This window comes from Schistocerca nitens, chromosome 3, assembly GCF_023898315.1.
Source record: "Schistocerca nitens isolate TAMUIC-IGC-003100 chromosome 3, iqSchNite1.1, whole genome shotgun sequence".
Taxonomy (NCBI): domain Eukaryota; kingdom Metazoa; phylum Arthropoda; class Insecta; order Orthoptera; family Acrididae; genus Schistocerca; species Schistocerca nitens.
This window is the reverse complement of record NC_064616.1, coordinates 893,135,886-893,155,676: the sequence shown is the minus strand read 5'-3', so window position 1 is coordinate 893,155,676 and position 19,791 is coordinate 893,135,886. Positions and strand designations below refer to the sequence as shown.

At 45.6% G+C, this 19,791-nt stretch overlaps 1 protein-coding gene across 2 annotated transcripts in view; it reads right to left on the bottom strand.

Annotated features, from left to right (window-relative positions):
* The window catches only part of LOC126248951 (transcriptional activator protein Pur-beta), a 371,465-nt gene that overhangs the window by 325,203 nt on the left and 26,471 nt on the right, over positions 1–19,791 (bottom strand). The window contains exons 2-3 of one of the 2 annotated variants that reach the window (XM_049950484.1): positions 13,293–13,483; positions 4,371–4,427 (exon numbers count right to left, since the gene is read on the bottom strand). In XM_049950484.1, coding sequence (XP_049806441.1) covers positions 4,371–4,427; positions 13,293–13,323 — 88 coding nt within the window. In that variant the 5' untranslated portion in view covers positions 13,324–13,483. The remainder of the gene's footprint in view (positions 1–4,370; positions 4,428–13,292; positions 13,484–19,791) is intronic. The other variant, XM_049950483.1, reaches the window with a different exon arrangement.

Sequence of the window (19,791 nt, the reverse complement as noted above, 5' to 3'; positions counted from 1 at the left end):
TGTTGTGTATGCACACATCAATGAATTATAGGTGAGTGGTTGCAATTTTATTTGTCAGCTACAAAAGTAATTGAAAAAGGGCTGCATTGCTCATATACTGGAGCCTCAGGAATTATTGGTATTGGTTGCTTGCATTTGCTTCAATATGAGGAAATGTGGTGCAATTTCTTAATATAAGTCGTTGGTCACAGGGGAACACAAAGTGTAATTTGATGACTCTAGTTTTGAAACAATGTTAGGTCTCAAAAGAAGACCAGGGGAGATCACCCACAACAAATACAGCCAGAGGTGATCATAGCCTCTTGTCCATAATGCACGGAAATATATGGCACAATATAGCCCAATACCACAGGTTCAAATGGCTCTGAGCACTATGGGACTTAACATCTATGGTCATCAGTCCCCTAGAACTTAGAACTACTTAAACCTAACTAACCTAAGGACAGCACACAACACCCAGCCATCACGAGGCAGAGAAAATCCCTGACCCCGCCGGGAATCGAACCCGGGCGTGGGAAGCGAGAACGCTACCGCACGACCACGAGATGCGGGCAATACCACAGGTCCTGAAGACAATGAACAAGAGTAAATTGTAAATGAAGCACAGTAAATGGACCCTTTTTGTCATGTTATGAATTGTGAATTAATACTGGGCCTGACAATAGAAATTTTTACTTTTGAAAGGAAAATAATCTCTCAAGAAATGAATTGTGGCTATGTCACTAAGTATAAGTTTCAGAAAGAATTTGCATTTCAAACTTATGTGTATGCAAAACACTCATTTACTTAAGTGACTGACTGATGGTATGGACAAAAATAAGTGTTAGTAGATGTCCAGGCTGCCCACCAATGGAAACAGTTCTCTGATGGGTCAGTGGTACAAGTACAAGAAACACAAGTTGATGTCATAGCCAATTTATCCTATGTAGACTGCTGTTTTATGAACGCATTAATAGTCTCATCAAATCCATGCCACAAGGTGAGACAGCATTCACCTGTCATGGTGATCAAATAAATGATCTTAATGGCTATTAATGATGGTTCCTTTACTTCTTTCTGAGCTATTCCAATGCACCAAAATCTATCCTCTCATGCCTAATATTATGTATGGACTTCAGAAAGCAAGTTACAGATGATGCCCCACTTAGTGCTCAACAAGAGTGACACACTGCCAAAGAATACATGTCCATGTTTCCTGGAGACACAGTTCTGCTGTGGTGCAAGTAAAAGGTGCATCACACAGTGTGGGAGTGAAATGGCATGCCAACTGTATAAGTATTCAAAAGCCAAAGTAAATGGGACACTCTGATTCTTGTTGTCAAAACTTCTAAATTGCACACAGATTCACCTCAAAATTCTGGCAGTGTACGGATCAAATGCGATGTCGTGTCCAGCCAGTGAAATAGTGCCAACAATTTGACCAAGGTCACAAAGATGTGGGTGATACTACCTGGAAGTTCACATCTTTTTGATGACAAAGTTGTTATCACAGCAGTTTTCAAATGGCTCTGTGACCAAACAGTGGATTTCTATTGCTGAGGAACTGAACAACTGGTAGAACATTCCAACCATTGCACATAAAGACCTGTTGACTGTCTGGAAAATATAGTGTCATGTATCTGTATCACTATGAAGTGTAGTGCAGCACTGGCCATTCAATAAAAGTTACTTGGCCTGCTATAATAATGTGTAACTTACATCTTAAAGTTCCCTCGTATATATACAAGAAGTACAAAGCCCTTATGTGAAGTAGTCAAGTTTATTAAGCTGTATCTTACAAGTACCCTGTACCATATCACCTTTAACAGTGAACTAAAAGCATACTTCTGTAATATGTTATATTTCACTTGAGCCTGTAATAGTTCTGACCAGTCCATATAAGCGGTCTGCAAGCCATAGAGTGTGGCAGAAAATACTTCATAAAATGTGACAATTAACACGCCTGGAGAGGCTTAAATGCAAGCTGTGAGTGAATAAAGACAAGATAAGCTTACTGGAAACCTGGGACATGCTCATAATAGCAGTTATTAATTATAAGAATATGGATACTAAGTTCCAATGCACAACACCCCAATAAGTGGAAACACCACTGGCAACCACACAAATTTTAAAATACCTTGTAACCCATATATGTTAATATATGTTAATCGTTCCTTTCTTTATAGTTGTCTCTTTCTTCAAAATTGGATACAATAATAATTAAAAAAATTAATGGAATATGTAAAACAGATGGTGTGAACATACTCAGAAAAAGGTAACATTGTACTAGTTACCTAGTACTCATATTATTATCCAGTATAAAAATAAGAGCTCTCTTTCCCTTAAATCTGTGAAAAAGAGAAACACTCCAACTTAACTAAAAACTACTGACCTACACCTCTTTTGCCAGCACCCTAAAGGCAACAAATGAATTATGTTGAAAATTTTCTCATGCTATATGCATTTCACCTTTATCTTTTGAAAGGCATCATCAATAGCAAGGTTTGTAGATGTTACTCTACATGTGTTCTTGTTCTATTTTAGAGCTGTTCTTTTGCTTTCAGTTATTCATATTTTCATTAGCTCAGCACTAAGTATGAAAACTCATTTACTTCCTGTACAACAGGACAACAAAATTTAAAGATGTTACAACAAATGAATATTAAGAAACTAACTCTTTAAAGAGTCATTGTTTATACTATATCAACTTGCTTTCAGATCTGCCATGGTGAATAAGCTTCCTTTTCAAGAAATGTTTACTTTACAAATGGCAAAAATCTGGTAAATCTGCCACACTCATCACTGCAAATTATAAAATAAGGCCAATACTACAAAATAAAAGGTAGTGTACCAGTATTTGGCTTGATAAAATGAGCCAGTTAATAAACAAAAATGGATTACCTTAAGAAAAAGAGTTACAGTAATAGTGTGTTTAACAATATTTATGTATATGACCATTTCTTCCTGTGTAGTACCAAACCTTCAATGAACCAAAATGGAAAAATGTGCTACCCACATATGTTACTATACAACTTAAGTAAGAATCGAAGCTCAAATCTTTTAAAAATTGATGTGTACAATTATCACCTGAACTTAAAACCAGAATGCTATAAACTTATAACTGAGCATAATGTCCAATATGGACGATACACCTAGGAGTAAACTGTTCAAAGCCACATGTGAATGTATAGTCTTACTTTCTTGTCCTCAACATGTCATGTCCTCAGAATCCCATGTTATTGTTGTCAACTTGATGGCACAGATCATAACCTCAACTGCTCAATGTGATTATTCCAGAATATGGTCAAAAATTTGTGAGTAGAAAACTATGTATCAAATGCTGCACTGAATATTTTCAGACTGATTTATCTGGTTGCAAAAAATCACCAAGCAAGTAATCAATACACAAAATGTAATGAAAAATATAGTCCCTGAATCACAGATTCATTATTTTCTTGCATTTCAGAGGAACCTCTGGATGCCGGAAAGAAATAATCATTTAGCTTGTATCCCTTATCTTTGAACACTTAATTCAGAACAAATACTGGTGCATTAACTATTAAAGACTGAAATTAGTTTAAATACACGTTAGTGAGCAATTAAACTGGAGATAGCTGCCATTTTGAAGCGACAGTTTTCCTGTCACAACAACTAGTATAACAGGAACACACAATATATGTGACCCCAATCTTGCCAGGTATTGGGGATCTGAGCGACAATCACAAATAAAATGGATAAGACATGAGCTCTCAAAACATCTGATTGTGGCTAAATCATCATAGCCAGAAAGACCAGACACTCAAGATGCTCACTCTCACCAGAAGGGCAGTAGTGTTTTCACAACTAATCCCACAAACAGTACCAATCTTGATATAGGTAAAATTGCCACCACCATGGTTTAACTTCATCAGTGTAGGTGACAAGGATCACTGTTCCCTACAGAAGTTACAAAAATAGACAAATCACACCTTAGAAGGTCCATATTAACAGAATGCTGAACACTAGCATTGGAGCCATTTTACGATTAAGTATATCTCATAATGGGACATTGCAGGGCACAAAGATTAGCAAGAGTGTAAGACTGCCGTCACAGGACATTTTCACACTGGAGAAACAACGTCACGGTACATGGCAGGATAGCCCAAATACAAGATATGATTACATCACACCAAGAATAGTGTAATATTTCTCTCATCAGAGTTGTTTATACAAGTGCAAAGGAACCTACACTATGTCTACTACATCAGGACACACAAACATATTTCTGAAATCAGATGTTACACACTATTAGGAAGACGTGTAACTCAACTGCTCATCAGTGTTAATTTTCTTTGCAATTATCTCCAGGCTAATTGTCCTGTCACATTTCACAATAAGTGAAACATACATACCTGAGTCAAAGTCGGTGCTTCCACTTGTTTCCATACCAACAGATTGTCCATACTTGTCTGCACAGAAAAAGAAAAGAAAAAAGAAAAAGAATAAATGAATGAATGGATTTATCGGCAAGTTACTGAAAAAATGGAATTAAGTAAATAAAAACTGTTCTTCGTTCATGCTTCTATAAAATATTCTCAACACCTTCACCTCTAGAATAGGATTGTTTTTCCTTCAATAAAATATTTCTATTAGTTATGACAAAAATACTAAACATGATGATGTGCAAGTAGGGCAACTTATAGAGCTGGAGTCTACACAAGCAGAATTCAATATAAAAGTCTGTACACTGAAAAAATGCACAATGAGCCACAGCCTAAAGTTATTAACTATGAAGGAAATATTATTTAATTTCCATAACCATAGAAATTTCAACTTCAACTATGTGCTATATCAACTGACCGCTATGGTGTAGCATTTAAAATGGAACTAATTAAAACACACAATTACATAATTTTTTAAAACTTAAATGGTTAAAAGTTTGGAACTGGGCAATAGGGGGCTAGAACTGCTGGGTGACGCAGTGGGAGAACTGAAGCATGGGACGGTTGGGTAGCAGGAGGAGGGGGAAGGGGGTAAGAGAGGAGATAGAATGTTTAGCGACAAGGCGTGAAGGGCAAGTATTTGTGAGTGGGGGAACTGGAGATAATTAAGTTACAAATTCGAACCCATGAGGGTAAAATGGTGGGTGGGAAATTGGCTATGAAGTTAACAAGCACTAAAGAGAATGGAGGAGAAAAGGTTTAAACTGCTGGTCGTACAAAGAAAGCTCAAATGAAAATGCAGATATAAGGGTTAATGCTGAAAGCATAGTAGCTTGCCAGGAGGGACAACAGTGTAGGGAAGAGGAGAGGACTACATAAGAGTATCAGCATGAATTGGAACAGTTGAGTATGGCGGGGAGGAAGGAAGGGATTGAGTAGATGGTCTAAGAGAGTAGCTCGTGTTATTCAAGGTGCACAAAAATGGATGCAGTGCTTGTGTTGCTCAAGGGACACATGAGGGAGATGGCATTTGTGTTGCCCGAGGAATGCGATGAGGCATCACAGCTCAAGGGGGGGAGGGGAGCGTGGCATAACTCAAGGTGGGGTGGTGTGGTGGCTCAAGAGAGGGCGGTGGCATAACTACAAGGAGGGAAGGTGTAGCTCTGAGGGGGGAAAATGTAGCACAGTTCCAAGGGTAACTCAAAGGAGGGAAACTGTAGTTGTAGAGGGTGGGGGGGGGGGGGGGGGAGGGGAGCTAGCAGTGTAGCTCAAGAGGAAGCAGCTTAGCACAAGGGGTGGGAGGCGGCAGCAGTGTGGCTCAAAGAGGAGGCAGCAGAGGTGTGGCTTGAAGGATCTGGGGACGGCAGTGTGGCTCAAGAGGGTTGAGGTGCTGGCGGTGCAGCTTCAGGGGTAGAGGTGGCAGCAGCAGTGTGGCTCGAGGGAGTTGGAGGGGTGGGGGAGGGGGGCAACAGTGTGGATTGTGAGGGCTGGGGAATGGCTGTGTGGCTTGAGGGGGGTTAGGGGACTACAGTCTGGCTCGGTGGGTTGGGGGCTGACATCGTTAAGGACAGCAGCAGTGTGACATGATGGAGTTGGAGGGTGGGGGGCGGCACCGCGGCTCGATGGGGGGGTAGGGGGTGGGGGGCGGCACCGCGGCTCGATGGGGGGGTGGGGGGCGGCACCGTGGCTCGATGGGGGGGTGGGGGGTGGGGGGGGCGGCACGAGGCTCGATGGGGGGTGGGGGGTGGGGGCGGCACCGTGGCTCGATGTGGGGTGGGGGGTGGGGGCGGCACCGTGGCTCGATGGGGGGTGGGGGGTGGGGGCGGCACCGTGGCTCGATGTGGGGTGGGGGGCGGCACCGTGGCTCGATGGGGGGTGGGGGGCGGCACCGTGGCTCGATGGGGGGTGGGGGGCGGCACCGTGGCTCGATGGGGGGTGGGGGGCGGCACCGTGTCTCGATGGGGGGTGGGGGGCGGCACTGGGGCTCAATGGGGGGTGGAGGTGCAGCACCGTGGCTCGACAGGTAGTGATGGTGGTGGGAGGGCCGCAGTGTGGCTCAGTGGACGGTTGTTGGTGTTGGGGGGGGGGGCCAAGAGTGTGGCTCGAAGGTTGGTGGGGGGGGGGGACAAGAGCGGGGCTCGATGGTTGGTGGTGGGGGGGGGCAGCAGCGTTGCTCGATGGTTGCTGGTGGCGGGTGGTGGGGATGGGGCAGCATCGTGGCTCTATGGGTGGGGGGGGGCAGCATCGTGGCTCTATGGGTGGGGGGGGCAGCAACGTGGCTCGATGGGTGGGGGGGGGGCAGCAACGTGGCTCGATGGGTGGGGGGGTGGGGGGGCAGCAACGTGGCTCGATGGGTGGTGGGGGGTGGGGGGCAGCAACGTGGCTCGATGGGTGGTGGGGGGTGGGGGGCAGCAACGTGGCTCGATGGGTGGTGGGGGGTGGGGGGCAGCAACGTGGCTCGATGGGTGGTGGTGGGTGAGGGGCAGCAACGTGGCTCGATGGGTGGTGGGGGACAGCAACGTGCCGCGCGGGGGCAGCAGCGTGGCTCAATGGGCCGTGCGGGGGCAGCAGCGTGGCTCAATGGGCCGTGCGGGGGCAGCAGCGTGGCTCAATGGGCCGTGCGGGGGGAGGGGGGGGCAACAGCGTGGCACTATGGGTGGTGGGGGTGGGGCAGCATCGTGGCTCGATGGGTGGTGGGGGTGGGGCAGCAACGTGGTTCGATGGGTGGTGGGGGGAAGCGGCGTGGCTCGATGGGCCGCGCGGGGGCAGCGGCGTGGCTCGATGGGCCGCGCGGGGGCAGCCGCGTGGCTCCATGGGCCGCGCGGGGGCAGCCGCGTGGCTCCATGGGCCGAGCGGGGGCAGCCGCGTGGCTCCATGGGCCGCGCGGGGGCAGCCGCGTGGCTCAATGGGCCGCGCGGGGGCAGCCGCGTGGCTCAATGGGCCGCGCGGGGGCAGCCGCGTGGCTCAATGGGCCGCGCGGGGGCAGCCGCGTGGCTCAATGGGCCGCGCGGGGGCAGCCGCGTGGCTCAATGGGCCGCGCGGGGGCAGCCGCGCGGCTCAATGGGCCGCGCGGAGGCAGCCGCGCGGAGGCAGCCGCGCGGAGGCAGCCGCGTGGCTCAATGGGCCGCGCGGGGGCAGCCGCGTGGCTCAATGGGCCTCGCGGGGGCAGCCGCGAGGCTCAATGGGCCTCGCGGGGGCAGCCGCGAGGCTCAATGGGCCGCGCGGGGGCAGCCGCGTGGCTCAATGGGCCGCGCGGGGGCAGCCGCGTGGCTCAATGGGCCGCGCGGGGGCAGCCGCGTGGCTCAATGGGCCGTGCGGGGGCAGCCGCGTGGCTCAATGGGCCGCGCGGGGGCAGCCGCGTGGCTCAATGGGCCGCGCGGGGGCAGCCGCGTGGCTCAATGGGCCGCGCGGGGGCAGCCGCGTGGCTCAATGGGCCGCGCGGGGGCAGCCGCGTGGCTCAATGGACCGCGCGGGGGCAGCAGCGTGGCTCAATGGGCCGCGCGGGGGCAGCAGCGTGGCTCAATGGGCCGCGCGGGGGCAGCAGCGTGGCTCAATGGGCCGCGCGGGGGCAGCAGCGTGGCTCAATGGGCCGCGCGGGGGCAGCAGCGTGGCTCAATGGGCCGCGCGGGGGCAGTAGCGTGGCTCAATGGGCCGCGCGGGGGCAGCAGCGTGGCTCAATGGGCCGCGCGGGGGCAGCAGCGTGGCTCAATGGGCCGCGCGGGGGCAGCAGCGTGGCTCAATGGGCCGCGCGGGGGCAGCAGCGTGGCTCAATGGGCCGCGCGGGGGCAGCAGCGTGGGTCAATGGGCCGCGCGTGGGCAGCAGCGTGGCTCAATGGGCCGCGCGGGGGCAGCAGCGTGGCTCAATGGGCCGCGCGGGGGCAGCAGCGTGGCTCAATGGGCCGCGCGGGGGCAGCAGCGTGGCTCAATGGGCCGCGCGGGGGCAGCAGCGTGGCTCAATGGGCCGTGTGGGGGCAGCAGCGTGGCTCAATGGGCCGTGTGGGGCAGCAGCGTGGCTCAATGGGCCGTGTGGGGCAGCAGCGAGGCTCAATGGGCCGTGTGGGGGCAGCAGCGAGGCTCAATGGGCCGTGTGGGGGCAGCAGCGTGGCTCAATTGGCCGTGTGGGGGCAGCAGCGTGGCTCAATGGGCCGTGTGGGGGCAGCAGCGTGTCTCAATGGGCCGTGTGGGGGCTGCAGCGTGTCTCAATGGGCCGTGTGGGGGCAGCAGCGTGTCTCAATGGGCCATGCGGGGGCAGCAGGATGGCTCAATGGGCCGTATGGGGGGGGGGGGGGGGGGGCAGCAGCATGCCTTGATAGGGGGCTGGGGAGCAGCAGTGTGGTTCAAGTGGGTGGTGCAGGGTAAAAGATGGTGGTGATACACGTGTCCATGGACAGATAGCTGTGAAATGAGGTTGGGGTGGGGAGTGGGACAAGGAGATGAGATGAGAGCTGTGAAACAGGGTGGAGTAGGGGCGATGTAGGGGAGCTGCAGAATGAGTTGGCGGAGTAGCAATGATAAGACAGCTGACGAATGAAGCAAAGAATGATGAGAAAGTAGATTGGGGCAATGGGAGGATGCTGCAAAGCGAGGTGGTGGGTGATACGAGAAGAGCTATGGAATTTGGTGGGGGTGATACCAGCGTAAGTACGAAACATGGTAGGGGCGATGGGAGCAATGCTATGAAATGTGGTGGGGATATATGGCAGGCGAGTGGGGAATTATGTGGTGGGGATATATGGCAGGCGAGTGGGGAATTATGTGGTGGGAGATGGGTGCGGTGTTGCAGAATACGACTGGGGGGGGGGGGGGAAGAGTCGATGGGAGACGTGTTACAGGACTAGGTGCGAGGATGGAATATGTGGTGTGGCAAGGAGGTCAGATAGTCTGCATCAACCAGTTATGTTGGCCACCGGTGCAGTGTATGTGTCGTTCATGATAGCCCCTTTAGCATCAACATCGGCCTGAAGATGTCGCATTGAAGTGCTGAAACTGGCAGCTACACAATAAATAAGATCATTAGGATATCTGTAGGCATTTCATATTCTTACAATAGTAAACGGCCCTTGTCCCCAAGACCTCCAGCCAAAAGGACGGACATACAAAAACAACATAAGCAAAGGTAGATGTTAAAGTACCAGGCCTCAGAGTAGGATATACAGTAAAGAGGTTTGAATTCCTGAATATCCTTTCCTCTTTATAGATCAGGCAATCCGGGGAGTGAGGAGAATGAAGGATGGAACAGTTCATGCACTTTGGTGGTGGGGTGCATGGACTTCCCACATGGAGAGGACGGCTGCAGTCGCCACAAATAGGATTTGCCTCACCTTCCATATTTCTGGATTTCCAGAAGGCTTTTGATGCTGTACCACACAAACAGCTTATAGTGAAATAGCAAACTTATGGAATATCGTCTCAGTTATGTGACTGGACTTGTGACTTCCTGTCAGAAAGGTCACAGTTTGCAGTAATTGACAGAAAGTCATCGAGTAAAACAGACGTGATTTCTAGCATTCCCCAAGGTAGTGTTATAGGCCCTTTGTTATTCTCTATCTATATAAACGATTTGGGAGACAATCTGAGCAGCCGTCTTAGGTTGTTTGCGGATGACACCATCATTTATCAACTAATAAAGTCACCAGAAGATCAAAACAAATTGCAAAACGATTTAGAAAAGATATCTGAATCGAGCAAACATTGGCAGTTGACCCTAAATGATGAAAAGTGTGAGGTCAGCCAAATAAGTGCTAAAAGGAATCCGTTAAGCTTCAGTTACATGATAAATCCGTCAAATATAAAGGCCGTAAATACAACTAAATACCTAGGGATTAAAATTATGAACAACTTAAATTGGGAGGGACACATAGAAAATGTTGTGAGGAAGGCTAACCAAAAACTGCATTTTATTGGCAGGACACTTAGAAAATGTAACAGACCTAGTAAGGAGACTGCCTACACTACGCTTGTCCGTCCACTTTTAGAATACTGTTGCGCGGTGTGGGATCCTTACCAGATAGGACTGTGTGAGTACATCGAAAAAGTTCAAAGAAGGGCAGCACGTTTTGCATTTTTCATTGCGACGGAATCTTCTCACAAAATTCCAATCACCAACTTTCTCCTCCAAATGTAAAAATATTTTGTTGACACCGACCTACAAAGCAATAACAATCACCATGCTAAAATAAGGGAAATCAGAGCTCATGTGGAAAGACATAGGTGTTCGTACTTTCTGCGCGCTGTACGATATTGGAATAATAGAGAATTGTGAAGGTGGTTCGATGAACCCTCTGCCAGGCACTTAAATGTGATTTGCAGAGTATCCATGTAGATGTTGAAGTAGATGTAGACTGCGAAGACACATGATCAAAATGGAGACATTGGGAACAGTGAATGGGAGGTGGGATATAGGGCTTTATGTCATAATGGTAATGGTAACTTAAGACTTTTCCCCTCAAAATTCAGGATGAAAGTGCCAGAATCAATTTGATTATCCTTAGGACCTTTCTGGACTCATCGTACGAAATGAACGCTGCACTGTTAGTACCAAGTTCCTTGTCAAGTTGGAGGAGGAGGTCCCTACGGAAAATAATGCCTTGAGTCATATTTAATGACTGGTGGGCAGTAATGCTCACTGGGATTTCTCCTAAGCACTTGCAAGTACAAAGAGAAGCCGATTGACTGGAAAAAGAGGTTTTAACCAGTAGGGAACCAGATTGAATCTTACTAAGTGAGTCAGTCACCTTCATCAAACTTATCTTCAATTTTTCCTTAAAAAAAAAAGAGCTGTTTGGTAGCACCAAAGTCTCGCCTTCTGTTGTGGCACCAAAAGTCTCCCCTTCCGTCCTGGAATGAACCAAGTAATGGGAAAAGGGTTTTGTCCCAAGCCAGCAGGCCCTGCCCTCCTCCCACTGGGATGGCCAAGGAGAGAAAAGTCACGGAAGCAAAAGTACGAGCAGTGAGAGAACTGTTCCTGCCTGAGGAGACAGCTGCGAAAGACCAGCCAAAAGTATGGAGTTTAGCACACTTCATGTTCACAGCATCTGCCCTGGAACCAACCACTGATCAGTGGCAAACCCCATGGGTACCACCCAGACACAGGAAGGGCCATCTGGCATGGCGGCCACTGCCAGGAGTTCCGATGCCCCAAAGAGATGAGCAACCACTCCTAGGCATATACACGAGGCAGTGACATCTCAGGAACCAGTGATGTGATCCCTGTGCTGTCAGTGGGGTCAGCCAGATGGGTACATAACAGACCCACCACATGGACTGGCAACACAGACTGGTAATCTAGCAGAGGTGGATGGGGAGGTGAGGGGACAGCTACAGTGGGGAAGAACAGGAGGGAGAGGAACACACCCTCAGACACTAGGGAGCTCAGACACTAGGGAGGGAGTTCGTACCCAAATGGCTCATACAACGGAAGTAGAATTTAGAAAGGGGGATCAAACCCCAATGGGGACCACGGGAAGAAAGAGAGAGTGGAAAAACAAGATGGAAACACCAAGGGAGAAAAGGGGGGGGGGGCAAAAGGGGAAGGAGTTATGATGGGAAGGAGTGGATATTGGGAAAAGAAGGGAATGCAGCCCAGGAGAGAAGAAAGGCTGCAATACATTGGGACCCCGTGTGCACCACACATGTGCCCACAAAGGAGATGTGAGATCCTTGGCAGGTGTACGATGGTATGGATGAGAAGAGAACGGATACAGTTAACTGTTTGATGGTATTGATGAGGAGAGAAGGATTAGAGAAGATTATGGGAGGGTATGGATGAGAAGGAAAGGAAGATTGTTGGTTGGGAAGGAAGGAAGATTACTGAATAACACTGATGATGCACTAATGGATCTGAAAAGCTTGCTGGATAGGAGGTATGAAAAAAGTTGATTGGACAAGGGTGACGGGCAGTAAGGATTAGGAGATATGAGGTGGGGGCTGAGGAAGTGTTATTATGAATGGTATGTATGAGGAAAGCAATGGATACCCTGATGGAAGGAAGGAGATTGGGTTGCAACAATTACATACACTTGTGAGATTGAGTCTTTTTCTGAATTTAATGTGCTGTTTTAGCTATAATTGTTTATCAGAATTTGTATGTTGAGTCACTTAGACCAAGATATACAGAAAATTTTATCCAGGAGATATCTAAGACCCCATAAGGGATCTGTTGTTTCAGTAACACACATGGCAACACATCTAAGGAACCCATATGGATTATTGTTATTTTTTCAGCTCCCAGCATTTTTATTTTGTCCCAGATGACTACACTACATGAACCAAATACTGATATAAACAAACGAAAGTTAGCAATCACTTGACGGTTTTAGAAAGCTTATTGGAAAGTTGTGGAAAAAGTGAACATACAATATCCAAATAATTAAAATCAATTTATGTTGTAATAAAATAGTGAAATGATGGATGAAACTAATAGAAACAGTTGTTCATAAAAATGAAAGGTGTATAATCTGTATTTATCAGTGGGATGTCTGCTGTGGATGCCAATGAAAGGAAGGTTGATTAGAGCACCATGTCCCTTCAAAATTGAAACTGAGGTAAGGAACCAATTCAGCATATGTCTGAAAAGATTTTGGGAAACCATGATTATTATGTATGTGAATCAAGCATTTTAACCAATGCAGTAGATTTCATGTATTGAGATGAACTGAGACACATTTCTCTAAGAACAACTGAAAGATTCTTCAGCAGTTATTGTGCTCTTGACCTTCTGTAATGATACAGGAAACAATATTTATTTTAATTAGAGGAAAACAGTAAATCTACAATCTCTCCAACAAAAATAAATCAATGACTAAGCTAACAGCACCACATGAAGTTGCATATATTTTACTAATGGAATTATTAAAAAAGGACCATTGCCTTAGACACAAATCTGGCAGTTACCTGAAGCAGATCTGTTGATTAGGTGCAACATGTCTTGCTGGAAATCACAGACATGGTCTGAATTTTGTGGAATCCTAGACTTGAAATACCACTCCCACCCAGCAAATTTTGTTCTGAAGATCTGAAGTATCTGTGAGACCGGTAGGCAGCTGTGCTGTACGTCTGTCACTTCATGATAGAGTAATATGACACTGTAGGTTAAAAAAAAAAAAACCGTCACTTAAGTATAATCTTTACAACACATTCCAATGGCCTGCTGTATTGTCAAGACATTTCTAATTGCTCATTTCATACTACTAAAGAAAGTTTATGTAACTGCACTATATATGAATAGTGAATCTACGAATGAGTATAGTAATTTTACACACAATTCATCTGCAAATATATTGCAGCTACTAAATGAACATGTTGCTGCATTGGAACCTTGGGCAAAAATGCATTCTTCAATGCAGCTCTGTCTGCAAATCCAGCTACAAATACAAGTCAATAACTCAATATGCTCCTAATTAGTTTCCTTTTTTCTTTTTTTTCAAAGAGAATACTTTGAACAATCCCCTCCATCACACACATTCTAAATTTTCTTCTATCGTATACAAATCTAATGTGTGTGTGTGTGTGTGAGAGAGAGAGAGATGGGATTTGCCTCTACGGGACATATAAAATTCACCCACTAATAGAATTTAAAATAAAACCACAGATTACAGTACCTGACAGTTCACACTGTGGTAACAAAACACACAACACCTATCAACAGTGGTATTGATAACAATTAAAGAGACATTCAACATATGCAGGTTTCATCAGATATGAATGTAAAAGAGATATGTACTGACTTACTTAAGCTATTGCAAATCATTTTCAAGAATAGTTTTTTTCTCTGCCCATTGCTCGTACACTACTTTGTCTCCATTCATATCATCATACAGTGGTCAAAATAAATGTTGAATATTGTTTTATTGTCAAAACTGGGTGTAACCGGAAGCAAAACTGATTCTGTTTTCACAGGTAGAGCCCTAAGAAATCATGAATAAGGAGAAAAATATATTTACACTTGGAGAAAAAAAAAAAAAAAAAACTTACAGAAAATTCCACTGCAAACACTACAGCTTCTTCTTACTGTAATCTTGCATAACACATTGGTTGTGAACCAACTGGTCCTCCTTGTAATTTGACACACTTCTGAATGTGGCTAGCATACTCTTTGCCAAGTTGCCCAGATAAGCCTGTGGGATATTGCTCCATTCCTCCACAGGACACTCTATGATGTCCTGTGGTCTCTGATGGACAATTGTAAACTGCTTATTTTAATATGGCCCATGCATTCTCAGCACAGTTGAAGTCTGGAGAATACAGGGGCCTTTTTTCTGACTGACTGTGCTCCACTAGGAAGGCGTTCACAAAATTGTGACGATGGGGGCGTGCATTGTTGTCCACTAGCTTGAATCCCACTCCAATATGTTCACCAATGGAGCCACAATACATGCAAGGATGTCATCCTGATACTTCACACAAATCACCCTCCTCTGCAATGGTGCAAGGGGTGCCCTGCAGCCACACATGATTCCACCCCACAACATTCTTGATAAGGATGGAGGTCTAAAATACAGTAAGAGTGTAAACAATGTACTCGTTGCTTCCACACACAAATGTTAGTATTGTCAGTGTGGAGAATGTTATGGGTCTCCTCAGAAAAGTGTGTTGTATCCCATTGATACCTAGTCCACAAAGAGTGATCTCATGCCCATGCGACACAACTCCCTCGCCAAACCTAATTTACAGGTGTCGTAGGCATGTAACATTGTGTTGACAGTTTCTACTTTTTTTTACACGCAGATATTGGTCATGCACATCTGTTGTTTTTCCTTCCACAGACACTTGTGTGATGATGGTCAACTGATTCTGTCACTGGAAACTTGCAGATTCTAAAGACATCATTTTGACTCAAAGTGACATTTGGTGTGACGTCTACCTGTCTCATTTCTTGCTCATGTAGAGCGGCTATAAGGAGCCTGTAATTCTATGTTATTGTTCGAGCCATCCCAAAGCAACACAACTCTCATAATGACACACAGCACAAGTACTGCAATGTTTGCAGGTGACACAGCTGCCACAGACTGCAAATACCATTTCCTCAGGGTAGAAACATGGGCTTTCTCCACTATAAGAAACCAGTGTATTGATATCAGCCGGCCAGAGTGGCCGAGCGGTTCTAGGCGCTACAGTCTGGAACCGCGCGACCGTTACAGTCGCAGGTTCGAATCCTGCCTCGGGCATGGGTGTGTGTGATGTCCTTAGGTTAATTAGGTTTAAGTAGTTCTAAGTTCTAGGGGACTGATGACCTTAGAAGTTAAAGTCCCATAGTGCTCAGACATTTGAACCATTTTTATTGATATCATAACTTTTTCTGGATCACAACATTCAGTATTAAAGTTTTGACAATGTGCAACATTTATTTTAAACACTATACGATTTTAACCCTGTAGGATACAAGCAACAATTGCTCATTCAGTGTGTCACGTGCCACAAGGTGGGCCCAGGGCCCACTAATAAAAAGACAGTCCCTCATATGGCTCCAAGGGTATAGTCAAACACTTAACATAGACCCTATAAGCTCAAGGACGGGGGGGGGGGGGGGGGGGGCAGCCACTATCTGGAAAATGACTACCTGTCTTGCCCTATACCCCTCCATACATCCAAACCTGTACTATTATTAACAACTATTTTGCCATCAAACAAACACTGCCCCTTACAATGACACTTGGGAAAGCCACTTAAAACATTGTAACTATTATTTCAAATATTATTTTGAATGTAAAACAAGAAACCATGGTGTTTTTAACACCTAAAAAGAAAATAGGCAACTTTAGTCAGTATTACACCTTCTTAAATTAAGTAAAAGCACATGCTGAAATAGCAACTGGACCAAAAATCTTGGTAAAGTCATACCTCTGTGGTTATGGTGTGATTCACAGTTTATCATTTTTATACTTGCCATTTCTTTTTAACAATATTAGTGTGCATTTTCATGCAGTACTGAAAGCCACAATAAACAGAAAATAGGGTCTTGGAATTTTTATGACTTTGCTACCAACCACTATACACCATCCTGATATGAAGCCAAACCAAATATTCAATGTTAATTAAAACAATATATCTTGTCACAACACACTAAGCAATTTTAACTCAAGGAACAGGCATCACTGAGGCTAGACAAGATTCAAAGGATCCCTGGGTGAATAAGTAGCCTCAAGTGCAGAACCCCTATGACATGTGAAGGACTGTCGCAACATCCTCTCGCGATAATGAGGATCTTGTGTGTCTCTCTAGATTTCAAATAGTGTTTAATATGTGTAGTTAGACTATTAGAGTAATTTTCACTGGAGATGCATTTTGAAGCTTAAAAATTGGTGAGCCATATGATTGATTAAACAAGCTAACTGCAGAATGTGAGAGCAATACAGGATAACGCTGTACTGGAGAGTTATTCTACAATTATTGCACATACATGAAGGATTATTTGACATTGTCTATAAGGCAGAAACAGGATACTGCCTGCAAAGTTTACCTGCCTTCTCTTTTTACACCGACAGTCCACAAGTCACCTGGAGCTATCTGAACCCTGTTCCTTTTGGAAATGGTGAAATCCCATGGTGATGAAAGGACACTTAAGATTGTACTTACACTGTGACAATGAGATTTACCTTGTCTTTTTGAACTCAGCAAAATTTCACAGTAGTTTAGAAATGCTTTAACTCTGGATTGTACACGGAGAAGACAAATCACTGGTGGTACACTAGTCCAATGATTTCTTGATTTGTACATATACCATCTGATCAGAAGTATTTAGTCACTCCTATGTAATGTGGAACTGATTATTAGATGTTATGAGAGGCAGACCCACGACATATAAAAGGAGGTGGGAAATAGTCGTCAGTCGAGGAGTAGTAACAGCTAACAGCAAAATGGGTCGGTAAGAAGCACTCACTGACTTCAAATGGGGACTAGTCACTGGATGTCACCTGACTAACAAATACATCAGATACAATTCAACCATTTTAACGATGCCCACGTTGACTGCTGGTGATGTGATTGTGAAGTGGAACCCCAAAGCAATAACCACACCTAAACCATGGACAGGCAAACATCATGCACAATGGACAGGAAACATCAAGCTTTGCATAAAGTACTCCGAGAGCAGACAGACCTCATGGATGGGGATCATTGAACATTTTTGCATTGCGAAGGGTGGTTGTAAGGAATTTAAAATAGCATGAAATCAGTGGAAGGTATTACTCCTGAATTCCAAAGTACTATTAGCAGTCCACCTAGCACAATGACTGTGCACAAGGAGGTAAATAGGATAGGGTACCAAGGTCGATTAGCTCCTCATCCTTCACACATTTCTATACTTAGTACAAAGTAACACTTGGGGTGGTGTAAAGAGTAATGCCACTAGACAGTGGATGACTGGAAATGAGTGATTTCAAGTGATGAAATCATGCCATACCCTGTGGTATCCAATAGAAGGGTTTGGGTTTGGCGAATTCCTGGATAATGTTACCTGCTGTCATGCCTAGTGCCAACAGTGAAGGTGACGTTATGGTGTGTAAGAGTTCTGGCATTACTCTTTACACCACCCCAAGTGTTACTTTGTACTAAGTATAGAAATGTGTGAAGGATGAGGAGCTAATCGACCTTGGTACCCTATCGTATTTACCTCCTTATGCACAGTCATTGTGCTAGGTGGACTGCTAATAGTACTTTGGAATTCAGGTGCAAAAAGCTCTATTTAGAGTAGTTGAGAAGGCAGCAGTGGCAAGCTGACAAACTGTCCTGTGAGGTACCGATGACAGGTGGTTTGATCGGTACGGGTATCGTGAGGAAGACCGCCTACATTGTGGTCCTTCTCCATTATTGGCTGCTGCATTCGGAAGTTGGGCGCCAAAGTGATAATTTTCTGTTGTTCATATTAGACAAGCTAAACAGCGCATTTACTAGGGTTTCAAATTAAAACATCTCTCAATAGCGTGAGTTCATTCCATTATTTCACAAGTATTAATAAGCAGCAGAATCATAAGCAACTGCTAAACGAAGAGGCAGACAAAGCGCTTTGGTGATCTTCAGATTGCGCCTAACTCGGATGGTGGGCGAAGTTGATCGGCTGTAAGATGGGTCTGCAGTGTCGGAGGACAGGCATGTTGTCTGCTGCAGTCGGCGTCAGGTTAATGCTTTATTATCAACGTATGGTTATATGGACATGTAGTTGTGAAGAGTGTGATAGTAATTACGGAAACACGCAATTCATTATTTTGTTAAAGAATGGAAATTATTTGTGACTCTAAAGTGGAATGTAATTGTGCGGTTTCTCGTACTCTGCCAACAAAAAGCGAGTGGCATTCCATATAAACAAACTAATTGGAAATTTAATTATTCACATAATATCAATTCCTCGCTAAAAGTTTCTTACAGCCTCAAGATAACGGATTCGCGGCCTACGTGCTGTTTTCTGCGCAAATGACAACCACTGTAGGATACCGCAGGTTGGTGAACATTTATTAGAACTTATGCATTCCAGGCAGGGCGGTGGAGGCCCATAGGTACCTCGCGTATACTGCTATCGTCGTACAAATGAGATCAGTAACACGTCATCTGTGGTAACACAGAGAAGGTACGAAGGAAATTTTCGAGAGGAAGGGTTTTATAACACGCGCGTATATATTACCCTCTCTCCCTCTGCCACTCTTTTTTAACCTGCTGTAGACGGCAACCCTGGTGGGGAAATCACTTAAGTCGAAGTGCTTTGGAATTATTATTAGCGACAAGTGTGAACTATAACCGATACTGTGTAAAAACTGTGATACGTGTGAACTGTAAATTACCGGAGAGCTGCATAAGAACTGTGATACTTAAGCTTGGAATTGTGTTTGTTCTGTTTCTGAACTTTTGTTGAAGTGTAATAACTGATGCCGCAAAATCAAGTTTTTTGTGATCGTGAAAAGTAGTATCGGTAAAAAGTAGGAAAGGGAAGTGCAAAGAGAATAAAAGTTAACGTTTTCTGCGCCGTTCACAGGATTACGTTAAAATTCTTCACTTCAAGACTGTTAATGCTACGAGACGGCGCCGAGTGCGGAGCAGCGTCATGCAGCCACCGACAACAGGTGCGACGGTGGTGGCGGCAAGCAGCGCCCGGCGCGTTTGAAGTGCCAGCTTCAGCACAACCCGACAGCAGCGGCAATACACCGAGGAAGAAACGTAGTTTAAGTGTTGCGCTTAAGTACATAATAGTCTAAGATTTGTAATAGGAACAACAGTATTAGTATAATGTCTGGGGAAAAGCAAGGAAGTCATGGTACAGCATCAGCCGACACTTTGCCAACTCAGGATGATGATGATGATGATGATCAGGAAATAAGGTCTATGCTGACATTAATTTTGCAAGAACAAAAGTAGCACAAAAAGAAAATGAGGAGACACGACAAGAATATAAAAAGAATATACG